This window comes from Daphnia magna, linkage group LG8 (genome assembly GCF_020631705.1).
Source record: "Daphnia magna isolate NIES linkage group LG8, ASM2063170v1.1, whole genome shotgun sequence".
Taxonomy (NCBI): domain Eukaryota; kingdom Metazoa; phylum Arthropoda; class Branchiopoda; order Diplostraca; family Daphniidae; genus Daphnia; species Daphnia magna.
In genome coordinates, this window is record NC_059189.1 from 6,300,638 (window position 1) to 6,316,965 (window position 16,328).

The 16,328-nt window shown below is 38.6% G+C and overlaps 2 protein-coding genes, 1 long non-coding RNA gene and 1 pseudogene across 6 annotated transcripts; 2 read left to right on the plus strand and 2 right to left on the minus strand.

The window, feature by feature from the left end:
- The first annotated feature begins 534 nt into the window (after positions 1–534).
- On the plus strand, positions 535–6,112 carry LOC116930540 (annotated as a pseudogene).
- A 2,477-nt stretch (positions 6,113–8,589) lies between these two features.
- Positions 8,590–9,419, minus strand: LOC116930783. The gene has a single exon (XM_032938187.2). It carries the CDS (start codon positions 9,316–9,318, stop codon positions 8,758–8,760), a length of 561 nt encoding a protein of 186 aa, XP_032794078.1. The 5' UTR covers positions 9,319–9,419; the 3' UTR covers positions 8,590–8,757.
- Positions 9,420–12,213: 2,794 nt separating this feature from the next.
- LOC123475222 lies at positions 12,214–12,878 on the plus strand. 3 transcript variants are annotated; one of them, XM_045177626.1, is made up of 4 exons: positions 12,214–12,294; positions 12,363–12,496; positions 12,562–12,669; positions 12,730–12,878. In XM_045177626.1, the coding sequence occupies exons 1-4, from the start codon at positions 12,281–12,283 to the stop codon at positions 12,804–12,806; spliced, it is 333 nt and encodes a 110-aa protein (XP_045033561.1). In that variant the 5' UTR covers positions 12,214–12,280; the 3' UTR covers positions 12,807–12,878. The 3 variants fall into 3 exon arrangements, 2 of the variants coding, with proteins under 2 accessions (XP_045033561.1, XP_045033560.1); XM_045177625.1 differs by having other exon boundaries at positions 12,562–12,878; XR_006650005.1 differs by having other exon boundaries at positions 12,217–12,294; positions 12,359–12,496; positions 12,562–12,878.
- Positions 12,634–13,906, minus strand: LOC123475223. 2 transcript variants are annotated; one of them, XR_006650007.1, is made up of 7 exons: positions 13,847–13,906; positions 13,649–13,784; positions 13,470–13,583; positions 13,351–13,412; positions 13,214–13,279; positions 13,075–13,135; positions 12,634–12,745 (listed from the first exon to the last, which is right to left on the minus strand). It is a non-coding gene; the product is annotated as an uncharacterized LOC123475223 (long non-coding RNA). The 2 variants fall into 2 exon arrangements; XR_006650006.1 differs by lacking the exon at positions 12,634–12,745 and adding an exon at positions 12,844–13,005.
- Positions 13,907–16,328: the final 2,422 nt, after the last annotated feature.

A 16,328-nucleotide genomic window follows, 5' to 3' on the forward strand; every position in this document is an offset into this window, starting at 1 on the left:
CCTCAACCTTGTCGGTCTTCCCCGCCCTGCCCAACCCAATTTAATTATATCTCTCTTATTTATTTTCCCAGGCGCGGTGGATCCTTCAACCGAAACTATTCCGGTGGAAGCAAAGATCAGTCCAACAGAGGAAACAGATTCAAAACCGGAAAATGGAACTCATAAATTTTTTTGTTTATGCCTGGTGAAAAAGGCCTGATGTAGAAAGGGGCGGTACCCTAGCGGGTAGACTCTCTTTCTTTGTCATTTTTTGCGTTGAAAGGCTGGGTAATAAAAGGGACAACACAAGGTTGAGGTCTTCTCTTTATTGACATACAATCCTAACTGCTCTTCGGTCGCTACGCGACCTCGAGCAATTGTACAATTCAGCATACCTTCTTGGGTTCTAGTAAATAATGATAAACGCCTGACAATATCAAAGTAACATCATGTAATCCGTTTAGACATTGGTTTATAACTAGAAGTATCAGTTAACCTACTTTGTAATTTAGAAAAATAAGGTTTTTTATGTCTAAAAAAAAACTTGAGTTCCCAATGATACCTGCTGCATTTATTCTGCTAGATTTAATGTAAGTCTGTAAGGAATTATTTGAGTAGTTACAGTAAACATTCTGCTGGCGGATTGGTAGCAATCATTTTAAATTTATCTTTCTATTAGGGGATTAACTACCGATGCAGATCCCAGCGAAACCGACATTTTGAGTTTTTCACGCGTTGCTTTGCAGGTTGCAGCAGACAACACACAACAGAATCATGTAGGAATACCAAGCCACCTGGTGGCAAAATGGCGCACTTACCAATGATTATTTAAACTTCAAGACTGCTTTTCCATCTATAGGGAGCGGACGGCTCCCTGTAGGAGTGGCTCAGTCTCTCTCTGCTCCTACAAGAAGAAAAAGGATAAGGATCCAGTCGAACGAGAGACTTGGTAAGTATGGTAAAAAAAAATAAAAGTTAAACTCGAGTAGGAAAAAAGTCGGTTTTGGGAGTTGCCATCCCCGCTAAACAAGTACAGTATCCTGCACAAAAATCCGAACACCGATTTAATTTTTTAAAGCCACCTATTGGCGGGGTAGTGGGTTTTTTGTTTGTTTTTCTTTAAGGGGGAGGGTAGACGGGGTGATGGACACGACAGGGTAGGGTTGGGTAAGTCTAGACATTTTAAAAAGGTGCCTTAAGGTATTACGCTTTAAGGCAAGTTACAGGTCGGGACATTTTTGCAACCCCCAGGGTGGTGTGTTTTTTAAAACGACAGTTGGAAATTTAGGGCTTGGGCTTGGTAATGTTGCTTACCGAAACAATTTAGCCTATGTTCCAGCTGCCTGTAAATGTTTACGTCGCTGTCAATGGCGTAGGTGTAGCGTTTCTGAATGCTATGCTGGAGATCAGTGTTCGATTCCAGATGAGGTGATGAGTTAATATGGTTAACTTATATACAAAATAAATTTTCATCGAGCAATATGTGTTTTTTTTGTTTATTGAATAATTTTAAAAATAATAATCTCCTTCGTTCTAGAGAAATTAATATTCCCAGCAAATTCGAATGATGAATATTATAACGATACCAAACATTTTGCAATTCCTTATTGGGTATCGAACACTGATCTACGGCGTCGCAATCAGAGGCTCTACACATATGCCATCGGTAACGACATAGTTGTGCACAGACAGCCAACTAATTTATTTGGGTAAGGAGTATTACACAGCCTAAGTCCAACATTTCCAACTGTCGTTTAAAAAAACACACCACCCTGGGGGTTGCAAAAATGTCCCGACCTGTAATGTCGTTGAACTTCGTTAAATCTTTCGTCTTAGTCCCCCTTCCCTCTCTCCCGTAAAAAAACCACGTGGCTGCGCACGACACTCCTTTGTGCAAACGGCACTTCCCTCGCGTTTCGAAAAATCGTCATTGCTCAAGGCAAACCACAACGTCGTCTTTCACACGTCGTCATCCCATTATCGCTGGCTCTTTTCGCATTTGTCTTTAGTAAAAAGCTTTCTTGGTCCTAGTCGTCTGGTCGTTGCCTTCACACGGTATTCGGTCGTCGATTCGTTGGTCCAGATTCCCTTTGATTTATTTCTCTGAACTCTTGAATTTGATGATACTCTTCCATGCAACGAAGCCGAAATAGTCAAGTGAGCCGGCAGATACGGGCTGTGGCCTTTAATAGAGAAAGAATAAAGAAGGGTGAAGCTACCAAATACAGAATACAAATCGCTGAACGAGCTAATCAACTTCCGGCTGACAGACAGGCAGCCTTAATTAAGACCGCTGAAAAAACCCTAAAGGAATCTACACTACTCTACTAGACGTCATCCTACACGTACTCCGCCTAGTTTACCGTCCGACAAAGCCACACTTATTCAAAGTGATAGGGAAACGGCACGCGTGATTCTCACTGATCAAGGACGCCCTATTCCTCCTGATCTCGAAGAAGAAGAAGACGATACCGTTCAACTAATAATTGAAGAAGATCTACAACTCTAAACATTTGTGGTCCTTACTCTTAGTCGTAACATTCGTGTATTCGGTCAGAGCATTTTGGTCCCTATGCGAAAGTTGAATAAATCTATGCCTCTTCATTTTGGCTTCTCTCTTTCGTCTTAATTATCAGCCTAGAGTTTGTCAATTATTTATTTTATTATTCATCATGGCGGATCCTGCGCGTCTCACCGCATCACGTGGAGGCAATCGAGCTGCTGCTACTCGTCTAATTAACAAGATTACTGATATCATTGCAGATACTACGCAATCCAGAGCTCAAAAGATACACGAACTTCAGAACAAGATTGCAAATCTCGAGGCCAAGATGGAAACAATAGAAGGAATCGACGCTACCATTCAAGAAGAATTAGACCCTGAAGAAGTACAAGCTGAGATAGAGCAAGCCGATATAAATAATCAGACTCTTCGTGACGCTAAAGACGGCTTCACATATCAACTGAAGACGCTCCAAGATGCCGAAGACGCAGCAAACGCAGCTCTTGCTTTAGCTACAGCTCCAATAGTTCCTGCCGCTACTGCAACACCTGGTCCTTCTGCCAGCGTGTTGCCGAAGCTTGATTTGCCCATCTTTAGAGGAGACATTCTTCACTGGTCCAGCTTTTGGGATGTTTTTGAATCTGAAGTAGATTCTAAGAGTTATGGTGGTGCTACGAAATTCAATTTTCTCATCTCAAAACTCGAAGGAGAAGCGAAGGCCGCTCTTCTTGGTCTGACCTCATCCAATGACAATTACATCAAGGCTAACGACATCCTTCGCGAACGCTACAGCCAACCAAAGAAGGTGGTCACCGCTCACTACAAAGCACTAATCAACCTACCAGTCGCGAATGCCACTCATTCCAGTCTAGCCGAGCGTTTGCTGATCAGCTCGAATCTCACATTCGGGGTCTCAAAGCCCTTGGCACAACTCCTGCCCAATACGGAGATATTTTAGTTTGTCTCCTCGTCGATAAACTCGCCATCGACGTACGTCGAAATCTTACACGCCATCAAGGCACCGCGGATTGGACTCTCGACGAGTTGCGGACGGCCATCAAGCGTGAGATCGAGATCATGGGAGATACTTATGAGCATCCACCTCCTCGTCCTGCATCAAAGCAAGTTCTCTTCACCTCGTCGCACCCCTCCCAAATAGCAAGAAAGCGAACGTGTCCATTTTGTTCTGTAGATCATTCGCCGACGAAATGCTCCGAATTCAAGTCACCAGAAGAACGCGCAAAAATCGTAAAGATGAAGAAACTATGTACCAACTGTCTTTATCCAGGACACACTAATTTGAAAGATTGTCCTAATCGTTTTCGGTGCCAACAATGTAATCAACAGCACCACACCAGCCTTCATTTAAAAAAAAGAGCTCCGGGTACTCCTCCAAAGCCTTCATCATCTCATACTGGATGTCTTCAAACCAAAGCAGTTTCAAAAGTTGTGGCAACGATGGTGACTGAATCATTACCCTTTTTTTTTCTTAAAACAGCAGTTGCCCCTGTTTACTCACATCTTACTTCTGCATTTGCTAATCTACTGATCGATGATGGATCACAAATCACCTTTATCACAGCTAGACTAGTCAAATTACTCCGGCTTTATCCAATAAGACAAGTATCACTCCTCCTCTCAGGCTTCAAAGGTATCTCAGCATCCTCCACAGAACCAAACTACTACGACGTCGTCCATTTCTGGCTCCAAGGATTAAACGGCGAACGTCTCCTTATTCAAGCTGTTGTTCTTGACACGATTGTTGAACCTCTGGAAGACCCTCATCGAGCAGTTCTCTCAACACTACCTCATCTACGAAATCTTCATTTAGCTCATCCTACATCAACAGATGACCAATTCTCCGTCGATATTTTAATTGGAGCTGATTCCTATTCGTCCATCGTTGGCGATGAAAACATTCATGGCAACGGTCCTACAGCTGTCAATAGTTTTATCGGAAATCTCGTCTCTGGCCCACTTCAGGACTACCATGCATCATCTCAACGATCCAGTTTTCACATCTCCGCTGTTCAACTAGACGACATCACTCGTTTGTGGTCACTCGAAACTTTAGGAATTCTTCCTGACATCGAGAACGCAGATTCAGCGGCAGCCTATCAAGCTGATTGCATTACTTATAAAGGTAACCAGTACACAGCGCGGTTACCATGGAAAGCTGAGCATCCAGAACTGCCATCTAATTATCTTATTTGTCAACGACAAACTCGCCACACGGTTAAGAGTCTCTTGAAAAAACAACAGCTCTTACAGCTGTACAGTAAAATTATTCGTGATCAACTTGCGGTCGGTTTCATCGAGCGGGTGCCTCGTACTCAACAGACACCACAAGGTTGTCACTACATTCCGCATTTTGCCGTTCAAAAGGATTCTGCTACAACCCCGATTCGTATCGTGTATGATTGCTCCTGCAGGACTAGAACTGGTGCAAGCCTCAACGACTGCCTCCTCGTTGGCCCTCCTCTTCAAAACGATATGCTCCACATTCTTCTTCGATTTCGTGCACATCGCATTGGTTTTTCTTCCGACATTGAGAAAGCCTTTCATAAGGTGCAACTTCACGAAAAAGATCGCGACTTCATTCGTTTCCTTTGGCTCAGCGATGACAAAGATCCCGAATCAGACTTCGACATTTACCGTTTTAAAGTCGTCCCGTTCGGTGCAAGTAGCAGTCCATTCATTTTGAATTCAGTGATCAAAAAGCATCTAAAGCGTAGTTCGACTCCCCTCAGTTTTGATATAGAATCCAATATCTACGTTAATAATCTGATTTCGGGAAGTGAAACTCGAGAAGAAGCCTTAATTAATTACTACGCTGAATCCCTCTCCACTTTTCAAGCCGCATCGCTATCCTTACAATCATGGGCTTTCAGCGATCCATCTCTCAACGAACGTGCAATCTCAGAAGGTGTGGCGGATGTTTCAACTCTCACCAAAACTTTAGGTCTTTTGTGGGATCGCTCGACAGATACTCTACAGCTACCTCTCTTCTTCTTATCGCCGTTTTGTTCAACAGCACCTACCAAGCGTGATGTCCTTCGCCGACTTTCGTCCATTTACGACCCACTGGGATTTATTACACCTCTTTCTATTCCTGCCCGCATTCTCATACAAGAAATTTGGAAAGAACACTTAGAATGGGACGATCCTTTACCTCCTCCTTTCGCAGATCGATGGTTTGGTTTGTGCAGCTCTCTTTCTAACGCAAAACCAAAAGTTCCCCGTTCCTATTTCGGTGATAAGTCTCGCGTGAAATCTCTTCATGTTTTTGTTGACGCTAGTCAGCAGGCATATGGTACTGTAGCCTACCTCCTTGATGGCCACAATTCTTCATTCGTCATGTCAAAGGCTCGAGTCACCCCGTTGAAGGGCAACGGCCCTCAATTAACGCTTACTCAGCTGGAACTAATGGCAGCCGTTATTGGAACTCGTACCGCGACGACGATCATCACCGCCTTCAAAGTTCTCGGCATCTCTCTATCAGTCACTATGTGGTCTGATAGTCAAATTGTCTTATATTGGCTTTCAAAAAACGACCGACAGAAGAATCTTTTCGTCGCTAATCGTATCTCAACGATCATCGAATTCAACCGTCTTCATCAAGCCAGTTGACATTACTGCCCTACTGCTTCAAATCCGGCAGATCTGGTAACAAGAGGACTAACGCTCCAACAACTTCAAACGTCTCCGATTTGGACAAGTGGACCACCCTGGTTGTCTTCCGAAAAAGAATGGCCACAATGGAGCGTCTCTAGCCTCAGTCAAGTCAAAATTCTTCATCTTGCAGAAATTTCCACCATCGCAGCTCCAGATCGACTTCCCCTGCCAATGGATATTTCTACTGTTATCAACATCGCTCGCTTTAACTGAACTTCGCTGAAGAGAACAACTGCATATGTTTTTCGACAATTAAGTAACTTTCGTCGACCAAAGATTGAATGGAATCAAGAATTTCTTTCCACAACGGAACTTCTCCAAGCAGAACTGAAATGGATCATTTCTTTTCAATTCCGCTTCTTAGCCAAAGAATACGAGTATCTACGCGGTGACAAAAGGGGACGTCGGCCAGCATTAGTATCTCAATAGGGTCTTTGCATGAAATTTCGATTTGTTTTAAACATACTTTGTTAGAATCAGTTTTTCACGCTGATTCTCATGGTATTTTTTATTTTTTTTAATCAACCGAAATGTGTGTATTTTTAGTTAAAAGTTCGAATAAGCTCCTCCCATGTCAAAACAGGCTCTCAGTCATTTTTCATGGGCGGAGCCTAATTTCTGATCAATTTCTAGACGACGCTAATGAAAATAAACAACTTTCTGTGACAGTATTAATGTTTGTGTTTGTTTCTATTTGGATTCCTGAATTACGGTATGACAAATTGTAAAATAATATATAATTACAATAAACTGTATTTTAAATATTATTATGTTTTTCAAGGCTCTTGTGTCTTCATTCTTCTATTTATTTGAATGGCTTACAAGGCTCACAAATTGCTGGAAGGTTACGAAAAGACTAATAGTGATAACCTCCCAGAAGTAAACATTATTGCCCTTGCCCATTTCATAGCCATGGACAGTAATTTTATTTCACCTGAAATCTCTAATATCAAAGCTATGCGTAATGACAGGGAATCGTACGGTGAGTCTGCCATTGGTTATGTTCAACTCAAACGAGAAGGCCACATAACCACTGTATTATCTTGTGTCGCTCCCGAACATAAAGTAACTTCAAATTGTTACAAAGTAGAAATTGTAGTTGACTTTTCTAAAGGCGAAATAACGTCATGTAAATGTTATGGCTGCATTGCAGCACTGGGAGGGTGCAAGCACCAGCTTGCCCTTCTCGGATGGATGCATCGTCGTTTTGAAGATAAAACCCCTACGGAAAAAGCCTGTTATTGGAAAAAGTTCAAGCTGTCAAACGTTGGGAAAACCATAAAGTTCATTTTGGTCAAAGATCTTGGAAGTAAATCAAAGGAGAAAAAAAAAATAGGTGTAAGAAGAAGAATAAGTTGTCTGCAGAAACCATCCGGAAAACAAAACCGAAAAGGAAAATTTAGAAAGTGAAAAGTAAAATCAATGTCAGAAAGGATCCCGATGGCATTTCATTTTTACAAGAAGTGATTGCTCATATGGATTAGAAATTGAAAAGGGGAAACGTAAAAGTGATTCCGGAACTGGCAAAAATATTTCTGCCAGTTGACAAATTTGACTCTATAGATATCCATTCCCTGTCGAGAGACTTAAAAAAAAGAAATCCGACATCGACAAATGTTCTTGATTTCTTATGTTTCTGCAAATCTAGCATGACAGAAGAACTGTGTAATGAAGTCGCTTAGTCAACAAGTGATCAAACAGATAATCCTCTGTGGAGACGGTTAAGGTAATTAATACTTTATTATAGAAATTGTAACTTTCATGGCAGCTATAGTAACATTTAATGTCTCCTAATAAAATAGATACCTACGTATCACCGCGTCAAACTTGTATGCAGTCGCTCACTGCAATACTGTAGATGGGTCACTCGTCGACATACTTCATGTGGCGAAATTAAGAGAAACGTCAGCTATGGCCAGAGGTACCCGTTTAGAGTCCCAAGTTCTACAGATCGTATCAAAAAAGCAAAAAATGACATTTGAACGCTACGGATTGATTACTCGTCCGGAACACCCTATTTTCGGCGCCTCACCTGACGGAATCAATGAAAACTTTACTGTTGAGATCAAGTGTCCAACTAACTATAAGAGCTATTTCAATTTCATTCAATCGTCAGGTAAAAAGAATCAACACTTGCAATGACTGTAAGTACTTATATCAATTTTATATTTTTGGAAAAATAAAACCACAGTGCAAGGCCCAAGTTCAGCTGCAAATGCATCTATCTGGAAGGAAGAAAGGTTTTTTTTGTGTTGCAAGCACAGAATTCGAGAACAACAGAAAAGTGAAAATTTTGCCAGTAGACTATGATGAGAACTACATAAGAGCCGTTATGTTTAAAGCTGAACAATTTTGGACAAATACTATTGGAAAATTTGTACTGGAATGACTTGTTGTTCATGTTGAATTCTGTATTGTCTGCGTACGCAACAAAAACCATACCAAGGAAATTAAAAACAGATAAGACCACGATAAGGAAAAAATCATTTTTACAGATTGTTAGCATAGAGTAAAAAGCGTTACGGACGGTTATTCATAAGCAGATAAAAACACAAACAGATGAGAGATTGCTGAATACAAGTAAAGCGTTGATAAAGTAATTAGCATTTAGTTAAGCAACTCTGCATGTTAATCAATCCACAGACTAGAAAAATAGCATCGTCCGCACACGAAACCAATGAATTATGAATGCATGCGTGTGGTGCAAGGAACTTGAATTCGCGGATGCGACGGATCGCTCGCTCTACGTGAATTCTGACGCCAGCAATTTTGCGACCACTAAAAACCTGTTCTTTAGATAGTTGCTTGCCTTCACTCACACTGGGAGGACGAACTACTTCACATCCTTTTTCCAACACCACACTTTGGACTTTTTTGAAACCTCTATCAAGCATAATGGCCATGCCTCGCTTTAACAAGTCCAAGAAGCCGCAGTGGGAGACGATCATTTCGTCCGTTGCTCTCCCACCATATCCAGCTGAACAGTACATGAACAAACCATTAGGTGTAATCACAACATAGTATTTAATAGTTTTAGCCTTCTTATAGTCTGACCATGTCAAGGCTTGTTCGAAAGCATCAAATGGCTTTTGTAATGCGATTTCTAGACAATCTCCAACCCCACTTACTTTTTTGAATGATTTCCGAAAGCCAATGGGCATTGCTCGGTGATTCGATTCATCACTTGGCCACACAATTAGTTGTCTAAAGTTACTTCAGATCAAGGGCAAAAACCGTGTGAAATATCTCGAGGCTTGACTGTAGGATATTCCGAACTCGTGCCCAAGTACCACGAACGATTCATTCAAACGTAATTTTCTTAATTCTAGGTATACAACATGTAATGATGTTAGGTTTCCTTTTACCTTTAACTTAGAGCCAACGAGGAGAAGTACAGAAATCCAATCGCGATCAACACCGAGATAAGTTCTTGGATAAGATTCCATGAGTTGTATTGTCCGTTGGCGACTTCTATGTTTAAATTCAGTCGTACAGTGAACAAACGACAGGCGGGAGGGCAGTAGTGATATGTCATTTGACGTGAATGATTGATGCCAAGATGAATCTTCTTTCGGCCTTGATGTTCCACACGAAGATGTATCACCTTTATTTGAAGAGGTTTCTTCATCTTGCACATTTGCTCGATCTTGCACATTTTCTCTTCTTTCTTACATTACCGTAAGACGACGTTTCAATAGCGAGTGAATCTCTCAGTTTTCGTTTAGCAGATAATGGGGTGGAACTGATTTGCCAAGACTGCTGTGGTCATGTACACTTGATAGGTGATGGACTGTTGAAATCCTGTACTTTCACATCCCACGGATTAACTTTTGGCGATTGCGAGCTCCTCGACTTCAGAACAGGACTAGTTGCCAAAAGTGGCATCATTTTCCAGCAAGGACTACACGCTGCATCTTTATGAGCCCAAGTAATGAGATTCTGTTGAACTCCTTTACTTCAAACGCGTGATTTCTTGCTAACAGTTTCGTTTTGAGTTTCTTTGATTGAAAGTGATTGGACAAATTGCTTGTAATCAGTCTGTGTTTCTTTGTTTACAACAATAGGTGTAGAAGTTTCCATTTGTTCATGACGATAGTTGTTAAAACAAGTATGATTGTGTTCACAAGCATCTATACAAAGACATAAGAACTGTTAAAACAGGTTGAATAACATATAAAGTTTTATTATACCTCCAAGGATGTGGTGCAAAGCCATATTACATTCTGTGGTTGTTGACATTCTAGATTCACACTGCGAACTGTAATATCCACTAGAAAGGCTGTCAACAGAAATTCTGCCTGTAATAGTAAATATATTTTGAAGGATAGTTGTTAAAGTATACTCCAACAGTAATATTACCTTGCATATCTGTGTCTGATGAGTTTACAAACAAATCCTCAACTTTCTGCGGTTCTTCAGTGCTGGAAATAAGTGTTGGAGATTCTATTGGTTCAAGATGATAGCAGTCATTTACAATCTGATTTGGTTCACTTACATCTATACAAAGACATAGACAGGTTAATGTTTTTACAGGTTTAATAACATAGTAAGGTTTCATATACCTCCGAGGATTTGGTGCAGCTCAACGTTAAATTCTGTGGTTATTGACATTCTAGATTCACTCTGCAAACTGTGATATCCACTCGACATACTTGCAACAGACATTCTGCCTGTGGTATTAAGTATAAAGTTATTAACTGATTGTTACAAAGTACTTCAACGAACAGTGTTACCTTCAAGTGCCATGTCTGAATTATTAGCTGAGAAATACATAGCTTCATAGTCTACTTCACAACTTGTTGCTATTCCGATGCAAAAGAGATTAATCAATTAGTCAAACTGTAGTGATTGTAAATAATGATAAAGGAAACATCTCACATGTTGGTAGATTCAAGTGTGGTACCACACCATCTTTAAGTTTTAAGTAACCGACACCACTCTTAAACTTCTCATAATCCTTCAAATCTGTTTCAAGCTTGAAAATAAAACATGGTAAACTTCTATTGAAATTTAACTTACATAAATATAGTACTACCTCAAAGTGTTCTTCACACACATGCATTCTTCTTGTTTTTGGAATCTTGGAACTTAATGAACCCAGAGTATCGAACCACAATTTTCTCTTCCATTCAATTGCGGTGAAATAGGCCCGAACAAAATAGGACCCTACAATATAGGCCCGTCAAATAGGACCTACAAAATAGGACCCTACAAAATAGGCCCACTTTAAAAAATATTTTGAAAGCGGTCCTATTTCTACAATAAAATGGGCCTATTTCTACCAAATAATTTCAAGTCTCATAAAAGCCTCGGAAAACATTTTCCAAAAATTGACCAACCTAGTCTAAGCAAGAGATGGCGGCTTGATAGAAACAGGCAGTCTGTATATACTTTGCCTTTTTCAAACCGCTATGACATCTAATGTCACTTTACCGTCTTGTAAATCACACGTAAAGTAGCCGGATTCAAGTTTAAATTTATTAAACATATTAACCGTAGCCATAACTATTAAGTTAATTTGTTAAAAATTTCAATTTCCTTTCAGAACTGATAAATTTTAAAGAATAAGTAAATAAACGTGCTCGCGCTCTGCAGTTTTTTCTCCCCTAGCCAGATCTCCCCTGCGGCCTTCAACGCGTCTTCCCTATACCGATGCTAAGGCAATGCTTGCCCAGTGCATAGGTGAAGAATTCAATCAAACAATTTCGATGAAATAATTTGTACGTTTTTATTGAAAACGTTTTTATAAACTATTAAATATATTTTATAGCACGAAACGACTATTTTTATAACATTTTTTAAATACCAAAGCCTGGTTTAAAAATTCTCCATCTATCGGTAAAAGTCACGTGGTTCGATAGCGTCATGAAGATGGCGTCATCTGTCCATCATCAACCTCATCGTTTTACAAATAAGAAAAAAAATAAAGTTATCAAATAAAATTAACTTTCATGTACCTATTTTTTATGATTTATCTTTTTCAATATGTAAATTGTATTCTTTGTAACATTTGATTTGTTAGAAATCGATTTTGAATCGGTTTCATTTCAAGCAGACGCCAAGCATCTTGTAATAACGTGGTCTGTGCTTTGTGATTGGGATGATTGCAGTGTTACTGCTGGAATGAGCAATTTTAGGTAAATAAGGTTATAATGTTGTAAATTTTTATTCCAATATAAAATTCTCAACTTTGTTGAAAAGATAGCGTCATGATGGCGTGCCCTGTTAGCGTCATGGTTGGCGTGCCCTGTGTTCGCGTCATGATTGGCGTGCCCTGTGTTAGCGTCATGATTGGTGTGCCCTGTGTTAACACGATATGTTTTATTTATTCATTTGCTGGTATGTGTGTTTGCAATGCATTTGGCATCATTTAAAACTAGTTAACTTCCATACTTCTTACATAGTGATTTCAACTCCAGCATTGGTCAGAGGAGACTCGCAAGTAGCAAGGAAAGTAGGCTCCTCTTCATCAGCTAGAAGTTTGACAAAGGAGTCCACAGGGAGATTACTTGGTATGTGGCGGAAGTTATGTGATGATACCGGCAAAATTTTTTTCTTGGTCCCGTCAACAGGTAATAATGGCGGTCTCTACAGAAAAGATGATGTGTATAGGTCTACTTGGTTATCTATAACCAGTCACAAAAAGTAACATTGCATAATGATGAATAAAAGAAATAGTACTGTTGTTGTTGATAAATAAAGTATTTATTATCAATTTAAATCATTGTGTTGTTGTGTGACAAATAATGGAATCAACCTGTTTACGTAGCTTAGCTTTGGCTTATCATAGAGTGAGAGGGCACCAAAGGCATGGATTATAGCAATAGAAGCATAGCATAGCATAGCAACTGATATAAAAAAGGGTTTCGACCAATTAATAAAGTAAACTCTAAGAAAATTAAATAATTAAATCATACTCAGATGTCAGAGCTCGATTAAAAAACTGCACAGCTGTGTCCCAAATTTGACATTCATAATCTTAATGAAGAAAATCAAAGAGATTAAATGTAAACTTTGATTATACTAAAAAAAATTGCAATCAAGCTGTCTACATACTCCTAGAGGCAACTTAGGTTTGGCTTATCATCAAGTGACAGGTCACCATAAGCAGGATAACAGAAACTGAATTTTAAAAAAAGGTTAGACCAATTAATAAAGTCAAACCATAATATAATACAAAAATGAAATCTTACTCAGATGTCATGGCTCGATAAAATTGCTGCCCATCTATATCCAAAAAATTGACTTTGCTTATCTTGAAAAACAGAGATATTAAACAAAGATATTAATTACAAACTATGAATATACTTACAAGTAATGAAATCAACTTGTGTACTCCTTTGTATCAAACTTCTGGCTGATGAAGAGCAGCCTCCTTTCCTTACTGCTTACGAGTTTCTTCTGACCAATGCTGGTGTTGAAATCACTATGTAAGAAGTTTGGAGATTAACTAGTTTTAAATGATGCCAATTACATTGCAAACACACATACCAGCACACGAATAAATAAAACATATCGTGTTAACACAGGGCACGCCAATCATGACGCTAACACAGGGCACGCCAACCATGATGCTAACAGGGCACGCCGATCACGACGCTAACGGGGCACGCCATCATGACGCGATCTTTACAACCAAGTTTAATATTATATTGAAACAGAAATTGACAACATTATAACCTTATTTACCTGAAATTGCTCATTCCAGCAGTAACAATGCAATCACATAGCACAGACCACGCTATTGATGCTTGGCGTCTGCTTGAAATGAAACCGATTCAAAATCGATTTCTTACAAATCAAATGTTTCAGAAAATGCAATTAACATATTAAAAAAGATAAATAATAAAAAATAGGTACATGAAAGTTAATTTTATTTGATAATTTTACTTTTTTCTTATTTGTAAATTAACGCTGAGGTTGATGATGAACAGATGACGCCATCTTCATAACGCTATCGAACCATGCGACCTTTACCGATAGATGGAGAATTTTTGAACCAGGCTTTGGTATTAAAATATTATACAAATATTCGTTTCTTGCTTTAAAATATATTTCATAGTTAATAAAAACGTAATCAAAAACAGCGTACAAATTATTTCATCGAAAATGTTTGATTGAATTCATCTCCAAAGCAATGGGCATTGCCTTGGCATCGGTAGAGGGAAGGCGCGTTTAAGGCCAGGGAATATCTAGCTAGGGGAGAAAAAACTGCAGAGCGAGCACGTTTCTTTACTAATTCTTTAAAATTTATCAGTTTTGAAAGGAAATTGAAATTTTTAACAAATGAACTTCATAGTTATGGCTACGGTTAATATGTTTGAAAAATTGAAACTTGAATTCGGCTAAATTACGTGTGATTAACAAGACGGTAAAGTAATATCAGATGTCATAGCGGTTTGAAAAAGGCAAAGTATATACAGACTGCCTGTTTCTATCAAGCCGCCATCTCTTGCTTAGACTAGGTTGGTCAATTTTTGGAAAATGTTTTCCGAGGCTTTTATGAGACTTGAAATTATTTGGTAGAAATAGGCCCATTTTATTGTAGAAATAGCAGTGTTCTGCCGAATAAAGCTCTTTCGAATAAAAAACGTATTCTGAATAAGAATACGAATAAAATCTTATTCTTTATTTCGAATAAATTTTTATTCGATTTATTCTTATTCTTTATTCTCGAATGTCTTTTACCTGTATTTTATTTTTATTTTTTATTCGATTATCCAAAATTTAAATGGAAAAATCGAATAAAAAATAAAGTTCCTCTAAGTTTAAAAATCTTTGTTTCCGCTAGCCGTTGCTCTTTTGTTTGGAGTTATTTTTGCCGTTTAGCCATTGAAAATATCATGAGGCCAATAATTGTCTGCTACTAGCACACTCTTAAATTAGTGATACTACTTCTGGAAGAACTTAAAGTATAAAACTAAGCTGTTACGTTTACGTATTAAAGTGTATAAATCTTGCAACTGGTATTAGGCATTTCGGTAATAAAATTATCAAATAAACTTTTCTACTGTTCCATGAATCTGGATTCCGTTGATTTTGAAGTTTTTTTTGTTTTATTTGATTGGACTGGCTATGTCACCAAAATAAAGAAATCACTTGCTTAATTATTTACTATTAATTGTTTTTAATTTTATGATTCAAAAATCGAAACATCATCCTTAAATTAAGAAAATCATTAGAATTTATTTTATTCGAAAATTTATTCGAAATACGAATAAAAATAAATTTTATTTTTATTCTTTATTCTTTATTCTTCATTTTTTATTTTTATTCTTTATTCTTATTTTTTATTCTATTCAATTTTCATTTTATTCGTATTCATATTCAAATAAATTTTTTCCTTATTCGGCAGAACACTGAGAAATAGGACCGCTTTAAAAATATTTTTAAAGTGGTCCTATTTTGTAGGGTCCTCATTTGTAGGTCCTATTTGACTGGCCTATATTGTAGGGTCCTATTTTGTGCGGGCCTATTTCACCGGCTACCCAATTCATTTGTAGGGAATGAAATGAATTTAACATTCGGATCATTTATTGGTGATGTTTTACATCCAGGTATAACACAAATACGATGTTTCATTGTGTAACTTAATAAAAACCAAACAAAAGTTACTTCACATGGAAGTGTAAAAAAAAAAATGGCACAGAAAGATGTTTATTTTCATTAGCGTCGTCTACAAATTGATCAGAAATTAGGCTCCGCCCATGAAAAATGGCTGAGAGCTCGTTTTGAAATGGGAGGAGCTTATTCGAACTTTTAACTAAAAATACACACATTTCGGTTGATTTAAAGAAAATAATAAAAAATACCATGAGAATCAACGTGAAAAACTGATTCTAACAAAGTATGTTAGAGTGAGTTAATGTCTTTATTTGGATACTGATTCGCTGATTCGTTGCCAAGGCCGTTTAAAAAACGCCGATTTATCCAGTGACGCTCGAAATCCTATCCTTCTACCGAAAAATACTGAGCTCACCCGCCTCATTATTCGTAATTGTCATGAGCGCACTCTTCATTCCGGTGTTTCTTATACTATTTCTAGGATCCGCCAGCGATATTGGATTCCATCCATCCGACAGCAAATCAAATCTGTCGTGCGTGTCTGCAGTCGCTGCCGCCGGGTGAATGGGGCTCCTTACAGAGCCCCCAATCCAGCTACGTTACCTAG

Bases quoted from the DNA above. Each gene is read 5' to 3' on its own strand.
- LOC123475222 (XM_045177625.1), top strand. The intron at 12,497-12,561 runs GTATGTGTGTTT...CTTCTTACATAG, and splicing joins TTTTATTTATTCATTTGCTG to TGATTTCAACTCCAGCATTG.
- LOC116930783 (XM_032938187.2), bottom strand. From the start codon at position 9,318: ATGCCCATTGGCTTTCGGAAATCATTCAAAAAAGTAAGTGGGGTTGGA.